This window comes from Ranitomeya variabilis, chromosome 2, assembly GCF_051348905.1.
Source record: "Ranitomeya variabilis isolate aRanVar5 chromosome 2, aRanVar5.hap1, whole genome shotgun sequence".
NCBI classification, from domain to species: domain Eukaryota; kingdom Metazoa; phylum Chordata; class Amphibia; order Anura; family Dendrobatidae; genus Ranitomeya; species Ranitomeya variabilis.
This window is the reverse complement of record NC_135233.1, coordinates 245,392,100-245,413,277: the sequence shown is the minus strand read 5'-3', so window position 1 is coordinate 245,413,277 and position 21,178 is coordinate 245,392,100. Positions and strand designations below refer to the sequence as shown.

Here is a 21,178-nt window from a genome sequence, read left to right as displayed (position 1 = left end):
CCAGATAGGTTTTATGGTAAGCATTTTTCCATTCACTGGTGACAACAATGACTTTGAATACAGAGAGGAATAGAAAGTAAGGGTGTATAAGAAAGTTGCAGAACCTTTCATTAAGCAATGGGTTGAACTTTATTTATGTAAATCAGAAACCCCCTTTAATAATAAAATAGAGTAGAAGAATTGCCCCTAGCAACCTATATGGTCTTTGCTTTCATGTTGTAAAGGACTTAAAAATAATGAAAGCTAAACTCTGATTGGTTGATATATACATCCTCTATATTGTATATCTACCTCCCTTGGGTTTCACTCCCTTTCCCCCCATGAATAAGAGGCTGCAATGTTTATAAAATCCCCCCCCCCCCACCCCAGTACCAGCAGGGCCTATTGGGAGGTCAACCAGTGGGCCGAATGGAAGTGACCATCTGCCATCAGACCATCAGAGACAAGCTCTGGTCAGGTATGCTGTCCAGGTACTGGTTTACCTCTCTAAAAATGGGAAAACATTTTGGAGAAAGTTAAGCTCGGGTTGGAGTTACGAGGCAAATCAGATATCTGGTGTGACCCTATAGGAAAATAACACGATGTGCCTCGAAGCCAGGTATCAGGGGCACAGCTCGTTAGGTCTATTAGGGGTATGGAAATAGACCCACAATTGTATTCCTTTATCATAAAGTGATGGTACATTACCATCATTTTTGTGATCGGAGGTAGTCCCACCTCTTGGACCCCTATTGTTCCTGAGAATTAAGTTGTTCTACATTTTTCCTGCACAGTGCCCCTTGGCCACAGGGCCATGCTGAGAAATGCAAAGTGAATGGGGCTGACTGCAGTTCTCTGCGCAGCCATGTGACCGGAGGGGGCGCTGTGCAAGAAAAAGATTACAGACGACCACCGATCATATCCTAGAGACACACCTTGGTCTCTTGAGATGGAGACACCCTTTAAATGTATGGGGTCTGTATCATAGAGATGCCAACTGCATCCCGCGGTCCAAGTAGAGAAAGCTCTGTAGGTCAGTGCCATCTGTGGCCTAAATTAGGTTAACGCAGACGAGCAGAATAAAACGCGTAGCCACTACTTGGTTTTAGGAAGCAGGAAGCGGGAGGTGGGGGGTATATAGAATTGAGACTTGCCGTGTGAATGGAGTAGAAGGGAAAGCTGTGTGAAATAAGGGAAGAGCATGGATGACATGGTAGTGGCAGTGTGGTAAGATGCACTATGCAGTAGCATGCTGTCCGCCATGATCATGACCGGTGAATGTAGAGATCTCGGAATGTGCACACAGAATACTCCCTGATCCTTAGGCTCGAGCAATGTGATGATATCAGAAGTCTGAACATAGTGACCTCACATCTTGGCCTTGTCCATAGCCATTACTTTACGTCAGATCTATCAGTAAGCCAGTCTGGTGCAACAATGGACCAAGAAGCGTCCAGGGCAATCTAAATACAGACTATCCTGGTCCATGATATTAATTCCTAATGACACTACTGTATCATCAGATAGTGTGACTGTACCCGGCCATGTCTTCTAGGTCATCACTGCATCAATAGTCCCCATTGGAGGAACACTTGATGGGCTTCACAAAAGATCTCCATGATCTTACAGCTGACATGTACATGAACCATATCATTAAATTCAGGCCAATATTCAAAGGTTACTAATCAACCCAACATTAAGTATATCTGAAAATAGGTCACTTCTATCTCAAGTAATATATCTAGCGGTGGCCCGGGCACTGTCCTCTTGACATTTGAAGAGTTTTCAATTAACCAAAATGGACAACCCGTCATATCAAAAGGTGTCACTACCTCAGAACAGTACTAATACTGTACCAGCAAGTTTACTTACAGTAAAGTCTCCACTGGTATATACCCGACCAACATATAACATAAGGTAGCTGGACAAAGAAGTATACAAAATAGATGGCTGTCAGCTGAACAAGGCTTTAGCCAATCGTTTCGCTGAGGGCCATCTTCTCTATTAGAGAGCCACTGCTGGACTCCTGTAGTGGCGACTTTTCTCCAAGAGAACAAAGTGATGGACAGTCCGAAATCGGACTTGCCAGATCCTTATCTCCCCCTACAAATTAGACAGTCAGTCTGTCGAACCTGTTGATATTAGCGGGTGCGGACAAGATTAGTCTGTGAAAGTGAAAGGAGGGCTTAAGCCCTGAATGATTTGGCTGTAGGGGCCATTTCTCGGCTAGAAAAACCTATCGTAAGAGATCAATATATGACTACTGGACTAGGGGTCAACAACCTATGGCAAGTGTGTCACAGCTGACACCTGAGTCCATTTTGCCTGGTAAGGTGTAAGTTTAAACAGCCCTTAATATGAAGTTCTTTTTAATTTGTCCGCATACTCTTCAAGAGGCAGAGAAAAGGACTTAAAGGGGTATTACCTCCTATCCCAATATGTAGTAAGTGTAATAATAATAATAATATTAGCAAATACCTCCAACTAGAAATTTAGTAGAGTTCTTCTGATTTGCTATGCTGCTTACCCAATGTGCAGGGCATTGCAGTAGCTTAGGTATCCAAGGTTATGACCAGTCATATAATGACAGTTAGTTGCTAGTGTTGTAACCATGGATCCCTAAGCTACTGCAATACCCTGCACATTGGGAAAGCTACATAGCGAATCAGAAGAACTATACTACATTTCTAATTGGAGGTATTTACTAGTGTTATTATTATTACTACATCTACTACATATTGGGATAGAATCTTGGAGATGGGTATACCCCTTTAAGTGGCACTGTTGGTGTAGGTAAGGAGCAGACGGCTGGTGGAGAGGAGTCACCAAGGCAGACAAAACAGTAAGTAACTGCGTTGTGGTACACAAAGAAGTGGCCAGTATGTCCTCTTATCTGGTTGTCCTTTGGCTATATTCCACTTCCGTCATGCTACTGTTCCCCTGTGTGGGATGTTCTTACTAATCTTTAAAATGATCACTACAACTTCAAATACTTAAATCCTGGATAATTAGTGCACCTTTGAATATTTAATTAAAGGCAGAATATTAAGGTGTTGTCATAGTCTCTGGCTGGATATTAAGCACAATGTGCTTTTAAGAAAATTATTCTCACACCGTACAAACTTACCTAGGGACACCAGGAGGGGCACGGTTAGGCCTAGAGGGAATTTGGGGAGGTGGACCAAAAGGATCAGGGGATGCCCCAGGCCTAGATGGAACTGGTGGTGCACTCCCAAGGGTGGTGCCAGGTGGAGGTGGACCTGGCGCTGGTCCTCGTGACCCAGGTCTGGCTGGAGGTACCGCAGGTGCTCTCCTTTGCGGGGTAGGGCTTGACGTAGGAGACCTAATTTACGATAGACATTTAATGAGCACATCATGTGAAGTGAAGAGTATCCCTATATTACATGTCACCCCAACATTTCTTTCTGCTTACCTGCGCCCGGTGGGTACATTTTGCACCTGTAGCCATGAGTCATCTACGGGTGGAGGCATTGGGGTGCTTATAGTTGTCGTGTTGATGTCGCCGATAATATTTAAGGCTTCTTTCAGGGCATGATACATGCGCAACATCTCATCCCTGTGTTGTGCCTGTTCTAGCGACTCTTCCATCAGAGTATTCTGATCACCACATGAGTACAAGTTGGCAAGGAGATCCGAGTGGATGAAATCTTTAGTCTGTATATCAAATACAAGCAGTGTGAGCACCATACAATGGTCTTTTTTCTATCTCTAGCTAATAGCAGTCACAAATCTATCTCCTGATGAAAGTCCAAAAGGCTCAGGCCATAGCTGTCTTCCTGTATCAATCTATACACTGAAGCTTGGCTTTTTTCAGATTGGCAGCTGTGTAAAAGCAAAAGCCCACTACTCCATTACTGTCCAACCTAAAATCATGGTTGGTGCACAGAAAGTTGAGTTTTATCATGGCCAGGATGGGTGTAAATTATTTTGTTCGAAACTACAAGCACCTAAATCATCAATGAAAACACATGTATCTGTCACAGAAAATCTGAGGTTGGTCTTCTTAAAAGCTATGTACACCTTAGCACACATCTCCTCAGTCTGGAGAGGGAGAGAGTATATACAGTCTCAGAGAGGGCAGAGAAAATAGGCTACAGATAAGAAGGAAATCATAAGGCCTCTTTCACACGTCAGTGTCTCCGGTACGTGTAGTGACAGTTTTCTCACGTACCGGAGACACTGACACACATAGACCCATTCAAATGAATGGGTCTATGCACATGTCTCCGTGTTCTCACGGACCGTGTGTCCGTGTGCAAAACACGGAGACATGTCCGTGTTTCTCCGGCAGCACGTACAGCAATACGTCCTGTACACGTGCACACGAACAGTGTGCACTCTCCTCCGTGTGCACGTACTGCCCGCAGGAGAGACAGCGCTACAGTAAGCGCTGTCCCCCCTGTGTGGTGCTGAAGGCGGCATTCATCTCTTCTCCCCCGTGGGAGAGAAGAGATGAATGATCAATTTTTTGTTTTTTTTTGTTAAAAATAAAGTTGCTGGGACCTCCTGCCTCACATCCCCAGTGCGCCGCCCGGCCCCTTGCAGAAGAAATACTCACCCGGCTCCCGCGATGTCTCCTCTCTCCTCTCAGCGCCGGCCCCTTCTCCTGTGTGAGCGGTCACGTGGGACCGCTCATTACAGTGAGGAATATGCGCATATTCCTCACTGTAATGAGCGGTCCCACATGACCGCTCACACAGGAGAAGGGGCCGGCGCTGAGAGGAGAGAGGGGACATCGCGGGAGCCGGGTGAGTATTTCTTCTGCAAGGGGCCGGGCGGGGCACTGGGGATGTGAGGCAGGAGGTCCCAGCAACTTTATTTTTAACAAAAAATAAATAAAAAATTGATCATTCATCTCTTCTCTCCCGCGGGGGAGAAGAGATGAATGCCGCCTTCAGCACCACAGCGGGGGGGACAGCGTTTACTGTAGCGCTGTCTCTCCTGCACGGTCCGTGTGGTCCTCAGGCGGCACACGGGCAGCACACGGATGCCGTACGTGTGCCACACTGATGTGCCACGCGAGCACACGGACACGGATAACTCCGGTACCGATTTCTCCGGTACCGGAATTATCTGGACGTGTGAAAGAGGCCTAAGATGAAATAAGTGCAGGATAGAAGCTGTGCTGATATGTGAGTTAATGAAGATACACACAGATTTCACTTATAGCCTATATTACTGGGACAGACACTCATACATGAAAAAGTTTGAAACTTGTGGGGCTGAAAATGAAAAGGAACAAAGATTGCAGACGGGGGTAAGAACAAATAGGAGGTCAGCGGTCCTACATGGGATGGTATCCATTTAATATTATTGATGGCTGTGATATTGAAAGAGGTGGGCTGTCTTCTTGGGCGGGGGCGGGATAAGTTGGGAATGCTTGGGTTTGGTTGGGGGGAAAAGTTGTATTGAAAACAAGAATATAATATGTAAATTGTACTGATATTCTTAACAAAAATCTACTTGAGTTAAAAAAAAAAAAAAAGATTGCAGAAGGGCTAAAGTAACCACTAACATGTCAAAAACATTTTTTTTTCATGCCAAAGGTGTGGAAACTCTTTAAATAGGTGTTTTTTTAGTGAGATTTCTACTGAGACACTTACATTATTTATCATGAGATGCATAATAGTTTTGGGCATGAGGTCCCGGATGGTCTTGTTGACAATGCCCATGTAGGAATCCACCAGGTTACGGATGGTCTCCACCTGCCTCTCCAGTTGAGGATCCATTGAATGCATGAAGCTGTCAGAGCCATTCTCCTCGGACTCACTAGCCTGCAGGACAAGAGAAGCAAAAAATAGGAAGGAGATTAGGATGGGAACAGCAGACCCCTTCACAATTGCGTCCATGGCATAGTTTGCTACCGACACTGAACCGAAAGAGCCAGGGACTCCATATTTAACCAAAAACTGGGATTTGATCACTCGTATATATATATTTTTTTTGCTCTGGATGCCTTGTCAAGGTTATTTTCAAATGATTTTGAAAAATCTGAAATGCGGTAAAACTTTGTCAGGTAATAGAAAACAAAGACCCCTTAAGGGCAACCTAGGCTGGACCGGTTCAATGTCTTATGTCAAGGCATGCAAAATAAAAAGAATGTTAATGAAGAAAATTCAGGAGAATGTCAGAACCAGGAGAGAGAAAAAAAAGAGGGAAAGACCCCAAATTAAATGTTCTGACTAGACTTGGAAACAGACGGAACTGAGGATAAAAATGATGAGGACGGCCAGGGTAGAACTGCAGCCCCCCTGAGAACTCTGTCTTGAGCCGCGGGGGCCTTTTCATGGAAGGAAAAGAAAGGAAAGTGAGGTTGTTAAAGAAGCAGGAGAGAAAGTATCATGACTCCCTCGGAAGCTGATAGCACAACTTACTTTATCCTTGTCCTTTGAAGTCAGATTGAGCCACAACAGAATAGAATAAAACACACAAAAAAGGGGACAAAATAGAAAAACACTACAGTTAGTGGTTAAGGAGGGATCCTGGGGCCTCAAATTTATCAAGACAGGAAAAGATCAAAATGAGGGAAGAACCAAGAGTCCGTAAAATCACCAAGATGTCCGTCATGAGAGGACAGGTAAGTAAACTGGGACTTTTGAGCCTATGAATGGCTGGAAGCCAACGGACAAACTCATTTGGAGCTTTTTGAGGAACTGTCAAAAATAGGGTCAAGTCAAGTGGTGGACACAAGATTGGTGCAACCTGTGCAGCTGCACAGAGGCCCAAGAAGTAAGGGGGCTCGCTTCCACCTCCAAAGCAAAAAGCAGCTTTTGTCTCAGACACAAAGTTGGGCCCCTTATACTGTTCTTGCACAGGAGGCTCACTTCTGTCTAGGTCCACCCCTGAGGAGCATTATATCAAAATGATGTCAAACCAAATAAAAAGGTTGCGCTATAACGACTCATACAGGGGGTCTTAGATATTTATTTTGGACTTCCAATGAACATTTGGCCAGTGGTATAGGACTTCCACATGCTTGACGATATTGAAAGCATTTGTATGGAACATCACAATCTACCATCATGTGTGATATCTTTGTACGTACCCCAACTCTTTCTGGGTAAACACCGGCACGTAAGAAGGAGGCCTTCCAGCTGTCCACCTCCTCTTGAGTCTCGCAGGCCAACTCCAGTTGACGGTAATCCTTGTAAACGTTCCTTTAAGGACCACAGAGATAACAATTTAGGAATGAACTGAAAATTACACGTGACATATCCAGTTATCACTTATTTGGTGATTTCAAGGGTAGCTCAACTTTTGGACATGGAATGGATATTGGTACATAGGAGGCTTAAAAGCAAAAATGAAAAGAAGACTCTCTTAGTCTGACTACCCCCTCTAATCCAAACCCTACGTTTGAGAAAAAGGGGTTTTGGCCATGCTCCTTACGGTATACCTCCTAGCTTTTACAGGACAGAAAAAGGGACAAACTATGTGGCACATGTAGGGCGGCACAGCAAATTTTGACCATGCCACTAGCCACTTTTCAAGCCACTCCCATTTGCCATCTTTCTACCCCGGCAGGAGGAAATGTCAGATGGGGTAGCAATTATTGCATGTGTGTTGCATTTTTGGAGCCTTTTCCCCATTATTTGATGCGTTTTTGGTGTAGATGTAAAGCAGCGCTTGTAATGTGGTATTTATAGTACTGAAAAGCTTAAATTCTGCACTAAAGTTTTTTTTTACATGCAAACACACAATCGGAGAAAATTGCTATTGTGTCATGCGGACACCTGCAGAAATTGTGCAGAGAAAAAGCAGTAGGGAAAAAAACCACACATTCGTGCTACATGTGAATATGGTCTCAGCGTTACATTTTTATTACATTTTTATTACATTTTTATGGGTTAAATGGGAAAAAAAATCCCATTTTTTTCTTACACCATGTACCGATCTCCATAAATAGTTGGATCAATGTGTTGTGCAGGTTGTTACGATTACAGAGGCACCAAATATGTCTGCAGCTTGCTGATTTGTGATGTTGTATTTATTTATTTTTTTAAAAGAACAGTAAAATTTACATTGTTATAATTGTATTTAATTTTTTTTTTCAGTAATTTTGTGGGAAGAAAAGAAAATCTGACTTTTTTCTTGACCTCTAGAATACAGATACATAGAATGCATTGTACATACAATGTATCTCTATGTACCACAATAATCTGTCTGTGGGGTCAGAGCCTGCAATGGAGATTCGAGTATATAAAATTCTCCTCTGCTGATCAGTGCAGGCTGTGGCTGATAGCTTTAGCTGCTGCTTGCAATAATATATATTGTTGGCTCAATTCCCTGGGACACCAAATCAGAAGAAAAAAACAGCATTTTTGTATTTTTTTTAAATTATTTTTTAGACATTTATTTTCCCTCTAGAGTACAAGAACATAGAAATACACTGCTATCTACATATTTATCTCTATGTATCAGCATAACCTGCTTGTGGCTTAACAGCCTGCAATGCAGTTTTAAGTATAGAAAATGATCCCACACTGTTCAGTGCAATCTGTGGCTCACAGCTTTAGATTCTACTAGCAATGATACTGCTTGTGGGTTTGATTTAGGCCGGCCTCACACTCAGCGTATGTAAATACGGTCTGTTTTTTTATGGCCGGCATACGCAGAAAAGTCCCCAAAATAGTGATCCGTATGTCATCCGTAGGCAGGGTGTGTCAGCGTATTTTGCGCATGGCATCCTCCGTATGTAATCCGTATGGCATCCGTACTGCGATATTTTCTCGCAGGCTTGCAAAACCGACATCTAATGGATTTATGTGCTCAAATGTTCGTTAAAACATATATACAGTATATATATATATATATATATATATATATATATATATATACATATATATATATATATATATATGTCATTGAGACACATATATATATATTCTGTATTTATATTTAATTCAGCGCGATATATGTGAAAAGCCGGTAATTCAATTGCCGGCTTTTCATTTCTCCTTCCCAAACCCGACAGGATATTAGACATGGTTTACATACAGTAAACCATCTCATATCCCCTTTTTTTTGGCATATTCCACACTTCTAATGTTAGTAGTGTGTATGTGCAAAATTTGGGCGCTGTAGCTGCTAAAATAACGGGTTAAATGGCGGAAAAAATTGGCGTGGGCTCCCGCGCAATTTTCTCCGCCAGAGTGGTAAAGCCAGTGACTGAGGGCAGATATTAATAGCCTAGAGAGGAACCATGGTTATTGCCCCCCCCTGGCTACAAACATCTGCCCCCAGCCACCCCAGAAAAGGCACATCTGGAAGATGCGCCTATTCTGGCACTTGGCCTCTCTCTTCCCACTCCCATGTAGCTGTGGGATATGGGGTAATGAAGGGTTAATGTCACCTTGCTATTGTAAGGTGACATTAAGCCAGATTAATAATGGAGAGGCGTCAATTATGACACCTATCCATTATTAATCCAATTTTATGAAAGGGTTACAAAAACACACACATTATTAAAAAGTATTTTAATGAAATAAACACACAGGTTGTTTTAATATTTTATTGCTCTCTCAATCCACCTGAAGACCCTCGCTCTGAAAAATAATAAACCAACAATATACATACCTTCAGATGATCTGTCACGTCCCACGAAGTAAATCCATCTGAAGGGGTTAAATCATTTTACAGCCAGGAGCTGTGCTAAAGCACTCGCTCGTGCCTGTAAACCCCGGGTGCTGAAAGGAAAGCAGGATGATCTGTACTTACCTTGAGTTGCGGTGATGCGCCCTCTGCTGGATGTCCTCATATGGACTCGAGCGTGGGAACTTTTCCAAGGCTCCAGTTCATGAGGACATCCAGCAGAGGGCGCATCACCGCAACTCAAGGTAAGTACAGATCATCCTGCTTTCCTTTCAGCACCCGGGGTTTACAGGCACGAGCGAGTGCTTTAGCACAGCTCCTGGCTGTAAAATGATTTAACCCCTTCAGATGGATTTACTTCGTGGGACGTGACAGATCATCTGAAGGTATGTATATTGTTGGTTTATTATTTTTCAGAGCGAGGGTCTTCAGGTGGATTGAGAGAGCAATAAAATATTAAAACAACCTGTGTGTTTATTTCATTAAAATACTTTTTAATAATGTGTGTGTGTGTGTTTTTTTAACCCTTTCATACAATTGGATTAATAATGGATAGGTGTCATAATTGACCTCTCCATTATTAACCTGGCTTAATGTCACCTTACAATAGCAAGGTGACATTAACCCTTCATTACCCCATATCCCACCGCTACATGGGAGTGGGAAGAGAGTGGCCAAGTGCCAGAATAGGCGCATCTTCCAGATGTGCCTTTCTGGGGTGGCTGGGGGAAGATGTTTGTAGCCAGGGGGGGCCAATAACCATGGACCCTCCCTAGGCTATTAATATCTGCCCTCAGTCACTGGCTTTACCACTCTGGCGGAGAAAATTGCGCGGGAGCCCACGCCAATTTTTTCCGCCATTTAACCCTTTATTTTAGCAGCTACAGCACCCAAATTATGCACATACACACTACTAACATTAGTAGTGTGGAATATGCAAAAAAAAAGGGATATGAGATGGTTTACTGTATGTAAACCATGTCTCATATCATGTCGGGTTTGTGAAGGAGAAATGAAAAGCCGGCAATTGAATTACCGGCTTTTCACTAACACCGCTGCGTATTTCTCGCAAGTCACACTGCTGGTCCGTGTGGAATCCGTATTTTTCTCGCCCCCATAGACTTTCATTGGCGATTTTTTTGCGCAATACGGTGACAAACGCAGCATGCTGTGATTTTCTACGGCCGTACAAGACCGTATATTACGGATGCGTAATATACGGCAGATAGGAGCTGGGCCATAGAGAATCATTAGGCCGTGTGTAATGCGTACTTTATGGACGTAGTTTATGCGCTCATACGTCCGTAAAACTCACTAGTGTGAGGCCGGCCTTAGACCAGATCAGAAAAAGAAGAGCATTGTTTAATTAATGTAAGTGTGTGCAGAGCAGAGATGCTAGACAGCCACCAGCCACCATTTTCTAAAGGAAGCCCCAAGGGACAAGAACTCCACAAACAAAATAAAACCACTCAGTATTATTCAGCTGTGTATGGCGGTATTAGTTTGGAAATGAACTGTAGTAATATATGGGAAATATATAGCGTTAATATGTGTTATGGTTGAAATATTGCTTTTTTTAGTGCACCATACTGAGTATTGCTTTAGGACATAATAGCAGTATTGTCCTATATTATATGGCAGTATAAGGGCATTGTATAAACTGAAATGACAAAAAATATAGACTAAAAACAGCTGGTAGGAAGGGGCTTAGACCTGACAAAATCCTCCATCTCGGAGAGACACTGAATAATGCCGCTACGCTGCTAACTTTAGTTTTTTAGCATCTCAACCTCACTCATGTCCTTACCTTTGCTCAGTATTGAACAGGGCGAAGATATGTTTGCTGGACATGAATCCCTTTTCGATATCTCTCAGTTTTAGGTTATCTAGGGGAAGCATATACTTCTTCTCTTTCTCCTGTAGTCAGAGGAAATGAATGTGTTATCATCAGGGACACCATTTACACATTATTATATTATTATGGAAATCCATTGTGGCTTTTGTAAAATAGAATATTTTCATATACCGTTATGTGTAAACAGCTCACATGCTGACCTATGTGTCTCCATGGTTCTGACTCCAAACCTTGTGGTCAAAAGTTATCATTCTCTTTCATCTTGATAACCTACAAGAGAATCTTGGGCCTCAATGCAAAGTCTCCAAAAGAGGCCCCAGCTATTGCTCTTCTTAGATGGGCCCCCAAGTTTCTAGGACTCAGATGTGACTGCAACCCTTGCACCCACTAAAGTTACACCCCTGGCTAGGGTATCTTAAAAATATCCCAGCCTTAAAGGAGAATTTCCTACCAGATGATTATGGATTATCTACAGCTCTTGTTCACTTACCTACTGGGACAATGAGGATCCCCGAACCTTGATCAACAATTGAAGACCCCCACCAACCAGACATTTATGGATATACCATATATTCCTTAAGGGGTCTTCTAGTCTAACTATTTGGAAAAAAAAAGTTTTCATAATTTTCATGTATTTAATGTGGAGAATATATCTGCAAAACGATGCAGCTCGATTAGCAATATTAAAAAATATGTAAAGAGTTATAGCACCTTATAGGGAGCGATCCGTGACGCGTGCTTGGTGCTCGGAACGCACGGCGCACAATGAAGAATTTCGCCGGCCTTGTGTGCGAGTATGCTTTCTTTATCGCTTCATTGGGGGACACAGATAACCGTGGGTGTATGCTGCTGCTGCTAGGAGGCTGACACTATGCAAAAAAGGAAAAGAACAATAGCCCCTCCCCGGCAGTATACACCCACCGACAGGCACTGAGCACCTCAGTTTGTGCTTAGTGTCTGTAGGAGGCGGACCTGGATCTCCCAGATCCGCAGCTAATCATTTTTTGCTTTCGCAGGTTTGTTGTGTTTTACTAATTATTTATTTTGTTTTTCGGATTCAACTTCTAGGGAATCAGGGTGTTAATTCACTCTGCCTTCCCATTATTAGCGGCTGAGCGAGCAGTGTGGTGTTACCCACATCGCAACACTCAGGCCTGCTGGCAGGACATTTCTCCCCTGCGCCTTCATTGGTGCCTCAGGGTGAGTTTGGTGGCCGGTCCTTGCCAAATTTCCTCCTCACCCCTCTCCTCGGAGAGGGCTGAGAGGGAGACGGTAGTCACCAGCGGTGACCTCCCCCCCTTTTTCCCTAAGGGGGTTGATGCCGTCTCCTGGAAGAGGGTTCTTCTCTCCAGCGTCCCTGCCTTCCCTTGGGCCTCTGGACGACACTCATACAGCCCTGAAGATCAAGGTAATGAAGATAAATCGGGGGGAAGGGGATTGTTGTTTGTATTACACGCTGGCTCCCTTCCCTCCCCTGGACCTGTCAGCGCTGCCCTGCCGTCTATTCCATGCGTTGTCCATTCAGCGCTGTGGCTCCCCTTTTTTACTTTCACTTTCCCTCAGTTCGGGCCGGTCGGCCGCGCCTCCTAATCGCCCGCGCTTTCTTGGCACCCAGTGATATTTTAATACAGCTCACACGCCCCCTTCTGCCGCTGGACCTATCAGGGGTTTCTCTCTTCTCGGTCATTTGCTGTGTGCTTAACCACTCCCCCCCTTCCCCACGAGGCCTCTATTCCTCCTCCATCTTGGATTCTGCTTCCTATCCAGATGATACTCCACTCGGGGGGCACAGATACCGACTCAGCTGAAGCTCTTTCCTTCCTGTACGGTAGGCTTTCTTCCGTACCCTAGCAACCCTCTCCTGCAGTATATCAAACTCCGGAGGCAGCGCTCCAGTAGTTTAGACTTACACAGGCAGAGCTTTCCATCCCTCCAATCACCATCATTCATTACGCTTGCTCACGCTGCAAGCAAAAGTGGTCAGCAGGTCAGTCGTCACCCTTCTGCCAATCCTGCAGTCCGCCTACCATGTCTGCTCCACAGGAAGCTTCCGAATCTCAGGATGAGTGCACTCCCCCTCCCCCAGAGTGTGCAGTTGCTATGTCTCAGTCAGTCTCTGACTTGACTAAAGTATCCCAATCTCTGGTCCAGGCGCTTGAACGACTTCCGCATCTAGCTCCAGCCACCAGTGCTCGACCGTCTCTCATGGCGAGTCGCACGCACCTGTTATCGACCCTCAGAAGAACGCTCCGGCCGGCCGTTCTAGAAAGAGGTCCCTGTCTGGCTCCTCTTCCAGCTCTCTGGGTCCCTCAGCAGTTCCCAAGCTGCTCACCTCTTCCCAATTCCCCTCTTCGGAGGAGGACCTTGGGTCGGACATAGATTCCCAGTCCGGGTCTGACTCTGACTCAGACCAGACGTCTGGTGTACAGGCTATTGTGGATAGTCTCATCTTGGCTATCTCCCAAACTCTTAAGCTTAAACAGGACGAGGTTCCCTCACAGGTGTCAGGACTCTGAACATTTTTTACCTTTTGTGTATTACTGCCCTTTTCCAAGATGGCGTCTTTGGTCTCATGTGCACTGTGTCTTCCTGCTATAAAACTCCACCCCAGCCTTCAGTCTGTGCTAGAGTATTCTGCCTTGCATCCAGCTCCTGACCTCTGATTACTCCCTGGCTATATACCTGCTCCTGTGAACCTGTGTGGTAATCCTGCTACTCTGCTCTGAGTTCCTGCTGCATACACCAGTTCCAGTAATCCTCCTTCATCTGCTGCTCGTATTTACTTCCATCTGCATTTGCTGGACATGTAAGCTGTTTGCTGCTCTGCAAAAACCTGAGACTATTAACCCGGCCTCCCTGGTTGAGCTAAGATATTATTTGAACTGCCTTATAAGCTTATCTATCTGTGTTTTGACTAAGACAAGGATTTATTCGTGTCAAGTATCCTCAAGAATAATTGTGCTTCATAGACTTTCTGCGTGATTGCATTTTTCCTCTGAAGTTTCCTATAGACTGCTGAGCTGCATTTGATATTGTGGACTTGAGTTTCTCTCTGCACCTGTTTGAATCACCGTGTGATAATATAGACTTTACCACTTATAAAACTGTGTCCTGTAGTTGTCTTGTTCCACGCAGAGAGTCTCCTGAGTTATCCCCTATAATTATTACAACAGGATCCTTCTGTCTCCTTCAAACGGGTCAAGTGTCCTTCTCGCTCCTTTCCCAATCACGAGGAATTTGAGTCTACCCTGTCTAACACTGGGAACATCCTGAGAAGCGTTTCCCAGGCAGAAAACACCTGGATGTATTATACCCGTTTAGTGCTGACCTTCTTGCCAAATGGGCAGAATCTCCAAAGATGGACCCGCCGGTTTCCTGTCTTTCATCCAAGACGGTCCTGTCCCTACCTGACGGTGCGTCGCTTAAAGATGCTACGGACAGACAGATTGAGACTCTAGCCAAGTCAGCTTTCGAGGCATCAGGTGCTTCCCTCTGCCCCAGTTTCGCCTCCACCTGGGTGGCAAAGGCCATTTCCGCCTGGGCCAAGATTCTTCAATGAGGCATTTTGGCTTCGGCTTCCCCACAGGAACTGGCTGATTTGGCGGACCAGATTGGCCACGCGGGCAAATACGTTTTGGCTGCCTCCTTGGATGCAGCGGCCTGTTCCTCAAGGGCAAGTAGCAACATCATTGCTATACGCCGCATTCTTTGGCTCAAAGCATGGAGCGCAGATGCAACTTCTAAGAAGTCTCTCACCAACCTAGCCTTTCAGGGTTCCAGACTCTTTGGCTCTCGCTTAGACCAGATCATTTTTGATGCCACGGGAGGAAAAAGTACTTCCTTCCCTCAGTCTAGACCAAAACGTTTCTTCAATAAAAAGGCCCTAGGCCTTTTAGGCACTTTCGTCAATTTCGGACCTCTGACTCCTCTTCCCAGCAGGAGCAACCTTCCGCTTCAGGAAAGTGGAGGAGACCTTCTTACAAGCCTGCACCCAGATGGAAAACTAAGAGCCAACCTTTCAGGTCATCTGGCACCCGTTCCGATAGATTTCGTTCCAAGTGACGGGTCGCCCCCACCTGGAATGACTTCCAGGGTGGGAGGCAGACTTCTTTCCTTCCGGGACGCCTGGCTGTCTGTAGTCAGCGACACCTGGGTCAGAGAGGTAGTTACCTCCGGTTACAAGATCGAATTTTCTTTCCTTCCGGAAAATCGTTTCTTCCTCTCTCGTCCACCAAGGCAACCATCTCAACTGCCCGGGTTTCTTCAGGCCGTCTCTTCCCTGGTCACAGCTGGCGTAGTCATTCCCGTCCCTTCAAACGAGCGTTTTTCGGGGTTCTACTCGAACCTTTTTGTAGTCCCCAAGAAAGAAGGTTCCCTTCGCCCAATTCTGGATCTCAAGTTTTTGAACCGCCATGTTCGTCTCCGCCACTTCAGGATGGAGTCCTTGCGATCTGTGATTGCCGCTATGGAGCCCGGGGAGTTCCTGTGTTCGGTGGACATTCAGGATGTGTACCTTCATGTTCCTATGTGCGTACGGCACCAGAGGTACCTTCGGTTTGCTATCCAGGAAGAGCACTACCAATTCACGGCCCTCCCGTTCGGCCTGGCGTCAGCCCCCAGGGTCTTCACCAAGATCATGGAGACGGTCATGGCCATCCTTCGTTCCAGGGGGGATACTCATCATCCCCTACCTGGACGATCTTTTGATCAGGGGTTCTTCTCATCGAGACTGTGCGCGAAGCCTCCAGATCTCTCTGGACACTCTGACTCACCTCGGGTGGATCATCAACCGGGACAAGTCCTCTCTGATTCCCTGCCAGCGTCTGTCCTTCCTGGGCATGGAATTCGACACAAACTTGGCTCAGGTCTTCCTCCCACTGGACAAGTTCTCCGGTCTCCGCAAGGCAGCCCGATCTCTCAAACACCCAGCTCCTCGCTTGCTTCGGTTCTGCATGGCAGTCCTGGGACAGATGGTTGCCTCCATGGAGGCCATTCCGTTTGCCCCCCAATTCCACACATGTCCCCTCCAACTGTTTCTTCTCTCCACTTGGAACAGATCCACGACCCCACTGGACCGTTCGTCTGCCTCGGCAGGCTCGGCAGTCACTACCTGGTGGACCCTGTCTTCATCGCTCCTCAGAGGGAGGTCTTCTCTTCCGCTTCAGTGGCAGGTCATCACCACAGATGCCAGCCTGCTCGGTTGGGGAGCGGTCTTCCGACATCTCACAGCGCAGGGTCGCTGGACCCACCAGGAGGCTCTTCTTCCTTTCAACTTACTGGAGATCAGAGCAATCTTCCTTGCCCTACTCTACTGGCAATCACTCCTGGCCGGTCGTCCCGTCCGCATCCAGTCGGACAACGCCACGGCCGTGGCATACTTAAACCAGTAGGGTGGGACGCGCAGCAGTCAGGTAATGGCAGAGGCAGCAAGGATACTTCATTGGGCGGAACGTCACGTTCCGGTCATTTCAGCTCTCCACATTCCGGGCGTCGAAAATTGGGCAGCCGACTTCCTCAGCCGCCAGGGCCTGGCGGCGGGCAAGTGGTCTCTCCATCCCTCAGTATTCGACCAGATTTGTCTTCGTTGGGGCACCCCAGACGTCGACCTCATGGCGTCTCGGATGAACCACAAAGTTCCTCAATTTGTCGCCAGATCCAGGGACCCTCTGGCCATCAGCCACGACGCCCTGGTAATCCCATGGTCGCAGTTTCAGTTTCCTTACCTGTTTCCCCCACTTCCCTTGATCCCAAGGGTAGTAAAAAAGATAAAGTTAGAGGGGATTCCGGTCATACTCATAGCTCCAGACTGGCCAAGGCGCCCCTGGTACGCGGAGCTGGTCAACATGCTCGCGGATACCCCTTGGAGACTCCCAGACCGCTCAGATCTTCTCTCACAGGGCCCACTCTTCCACCAGAGTTCTCAGTCCCTACATTTAACGGCATGGTTGTTGAGGCCGCGGTTCTGAGGGAGTCTGGTTTTTCTCATCAGGTCATACAGACCATGATCAGAGCCAGGAAGCCAGCTTCTTCTCGCCTTTACCACAGGTACTGGAAGGCTTTCTTCCGGTGGTGCGAGACACACGACGTCTTTCCGATGACTTTTTACCTTCCGGACTTTCTGAGCTTCCTGCAGTCGGGTCTCGACTCGGGTTTGTCCTTTAGTACCCTAAAGGGTCAAGTTTCCGCCTTGGCCATTCTTTTCCAAAGGGACTTGGCTTCCGTCTCTCAAGTGAAGACTTTTCTGCAAGGAGTTGCTCATCTTGCTCCTCCTTTTTGTCCTCCGCTGGAACCTTGGGACCTCAATTTGGTTCTCAGTGCCCTTCAGACTGTTCCTTTTGAACCGCTTCAGGACGTCTCTTTTTCCTTTCTTTCTTGGAAGGTGGCCTTCCTCATTGCCATCACTTCAATTAGAAGAGTTTCCGAGTTGGCAGCATTATCCTGCCGCTCCCCCTTCCTGATTCTTCATCAGGACAAGGTCGTTCTAAGACCTGTCCCCGAATTTCTTCCCAAGGTGGTTTCCACTTTCCACATCAATGAGGATATCATTCTTCCTTCTTTTTGCCCTTTTCCTGTTCACCCCTTGGAGAAGTCTCTTCACAAGCTTGATGTTGTCAGGGCCGTTCGGATCTATCTTTCTAGACCTGCCCATTTTCGCAAATCCGACTCTCTGTTTGTCATTGCTGAGGGTCGCAGGAAAGGCCTTCAAGCGTCCAAATCCACTAGCTCTCGCTGGATTCGTTCTGCTATAACGGAAACCTACCATGCTCGAGAGACGTAGCCCCCTCCTGGGGTACGGGCCCACTCCACCAGAGCTGTCGGTGCTTCCTGGGCTGTTCGTCACCAGGCCTCCGCTTTTCAGGTTTGCAAGGCTGTCACCTGGTCGTCTTTACATACGTTCACGAGGTTCTATAGGGTTCATACCCAGACCTCGTCAGATGCAGGTTTTGGTAGGAAGGTACTGCAGGCATAAGTCGCACACCGACCGACCTGAGCCCTTTTCTCGCTTCCTTTCTACCCACCCTTTTCCGGGACTGCTTTTGGACGTCCCATGGTTATCTGTGTCCCCCAATGAAGCGATAAAGAAAGAGGGATTTTTGGTACTCACCGTAAAATCTCTTTCTTGGAGCCTTCATTGGGGGTCACAGCACCCTCCCTGGTTATTTGTTCTTGGTACCGTGTTTGGGCCTACAAGTCCTGATTGAGTTGGTACTCATGTGTTGTCAGTTATGGTTGTTTCTCCTACTGCTTTTTTCACCAACTGAGGTGCTCAGTGCCTGTCGGTGGCTGTTTACTGCCGGGGAGGGGCTATTGTTCTTTTCCTTTTTTGCATAGTGTCAGCCTCCTAGCAGCAGCAGCATACACCCATGGTTATCTGTGTCCCCCAATGAAGACTCCAAGAAAGAGATTTTACGGTGAGTACCAAAAATCCCTCTTTTTTTGCTTTCGGATTAACTTGCCCAATAGATGTGTTGACCGTTGAGTGGACACTAACAATGTTATTCTGGAATTTTACAAGTTTAAAAAACTAGTGGAAATGGATAGAAAAAGGGTCGAGACATTATAACGCGCGTCCGTATCATTCTAAAAAATATTTTGAGGCAACCAATGTTAGGTGTCGAGTTCCCACCTCTGCACAGGGGGAATCTCGAACCATCTCTGCTGCGGTCTCCCATTCTTCTCCAGCCGCAGTGGAGACGTCGGTCCCAGCGTCTAGCTCAGGCTGATACTGGACGACTGGTTACTACTGCCCTTCCAGGCTCTGTCCTTGTAGCCAGCAATGTTCAGCAGCGAGCAGGTCTTTCTGGGACTAAGTCCAGCTTTTCTCTTTCTGAGCATGCCCATGGGACGACCTCCCATTGGAGGTCGGGGGTCACATGCTCTGATACTGCAGCAAATCCCATTGGTCCTCTAGGAAGGTCCTGAAGGTGTTCTTCTGTGGCAGACTCCCATTGGTCCTTCTGGGAAGGTCTTGTACTAGCTGCAGCTATAAAAGGTTCGCATGGCCGCACGGCCATGCGCTAGTATACATTTGTAAACGTGTGTGTGTTGATGAGTGCAAGTCGTTCTTAAACATCCGCTCCCTTGTGTATGACTGCTCGCAAAAGGTGGATGTCTGCTATCTAGCGCCCGGCTGAGCTATCAGCACAAAGCCACACGTAAACAGCGTCTAACTGCTGTGACCGCCAGTGCAGCACCGTGTGCTATTAGAGCACTTACCTTACCCAAGTCTGGGTGGTTAGTGGCGTCCGCCAGTGTGGCACAGCACGCACTTCATATTAGTGCATATTAGTTACTCTGATACCCCAATTGTGGTGTCGATCGCAAGAGGTCTACACGAACTGTAATCTTGTGTCCTGGGATAGAGTTCTGTGATTCCTTGCTTGCGCTCTCTGTGCGATACCGCGACCCTGTGACGTAACAGGGTTCGCTTTCTTCATACAGGGTGAAGTAACTTACCCATGTGTGTATCCTCATTCTACCGCCATATAGTCCGTCATTACTTAGCAGCAGGTTCCATCTCTGCACGGTGGACCCCGGACTGCGAATGCACCTTATTCTATCTATTTAATTATTTGGTGCGTTCCGCTAGCCCTAACAACCAACGCATGAGTGGACAGTATTCACAGTTTGTGAGCACGTCGGCAAAAAAAACCTAAAATCTTCGAAAAATATTGAATTGCGCATTTTGAGAGAATTTGGTTCCTGCATTCTGAAGCTTTTCAGTGTTTTCAACAATTGCATCACTCGTCATATGAAAAACTTGCAAAAAGAATGTAAAATTCTATCTGACGCCACATCGAGGTGTAGGGTTTAAAATTAACATCAATCGCTTCTGTAATGATGGTTTACATCTATTCCTCGCTAATTACTGACAAGGCATTTGAAATCAACCGTTGCATTGTGCTTGTTTTTTGACTTTTAGGTGTTGGGCTAGAAGGCCTATATTTAGTTTTCAGGTTGTTGGACAGGTGCCATGGCTATCAACAGTTATTACACCTGCCTTGAAAATATATACAGTGGGCACGGAAAGTATTCAGACCCGTTTAAATTTTTCACTCTCTTCCGACAAGCCTACAACCTGCAGTAACCACCGATTGACCAAACCGCTGCACGACCAGCTCTATCCGCACCTACTGTATCCTCACCCATCCCTTGTAGATTGTGAGCCCTCGTGGGCAGGGTCCTCTCTCCTCATGTACCAGTTGTGACTTGTATTGTTCAAATTATTGTACTTTTATTTTATTATGTATACCCCTCCTCACATGTAAAGCGGCATGGAATAAATGGCCCTATAATAATAAAATTGCAGCCATTTGGTAAATTCAAAAAAGTTAATTTTTTCTCATTAATGTACACTTTGCACCCCATCTTGACTGAAAAAAAAATGTAGAAAGTTTTCCAAATTTATTTAGAATGAAAAACTGAAATATCACATGGTCATAAATATTCAGACCCTTTGCTCAGTAGTGAGTAGAAGCACCTTTTGAGCTAGTACAGCCATGAGTCTTCTTGAGAATGATGCAACAAGTTTTTCACACCTGGATTTGGGGATCCTCTGCCATTCTTCCTTGCAGATCCTCTCCAGTTCCGTCAGGTTGGATGGTGAACGTTGGTGGACAGCCATTTTCAGGTCTCTCTAGAGATGCTAAAATGGGTTTAGGTCAGGACTCTGGCTGGGCCAGTCAAGAATGGTCACAGAGTTGTTCTGAAGCCACTCCTTTGTTATTTTAG

The 21,178-nt window shown here is 46.1% G+C and overlaps 1 protein-coding gene across 22 annotated transcripts in view; it reads right to left on the bottom strand.

Moving 5' to 3' along the window:
• DNM1 (dynamin 1) overlaps positions 1–21,178 on the bottom strand; it is a 214,887-nt gene that overhangs the window by 18,831 nt on the left and 174,878 nt on the right. For 12 of the 22 annotated variants that reach the window (XM_077284430.1, XM_077284437.1, XM_077284438.1 and 9 more), the window contains 6 exons: positions 11,399–11,508; positions 7,046–7,157; positions 6,375–6,386; positions 5,604–5,774; positions 3,413–3,654; positions 3,107–3,322 (listed from right to left, as the gene is read on the bottom strand). In XM_077284430.1, coding sequence (XP_077140545.1) covers positions 3,107–3,322; positions 3,413–3,654; positions 5,604–5,774; positions 6,375–6,386; positions 7,046–7,157; positions 11,399–11,508 — 863 coding nt within the window. The remainder of the gene's footprint in view (positions 1–3,106; positions 3,323–3,412; positions 3,655–5,603; positions 5,775–6,374; positions 6,387–7,045; positions 7,158–11,398; positions 11,509–21,178) is intronic. The other 10 variants (XR_013221217.1, XR_013221218.1, XR_013221219.1 and 7 more) reach the window with 1 other exon arrangement.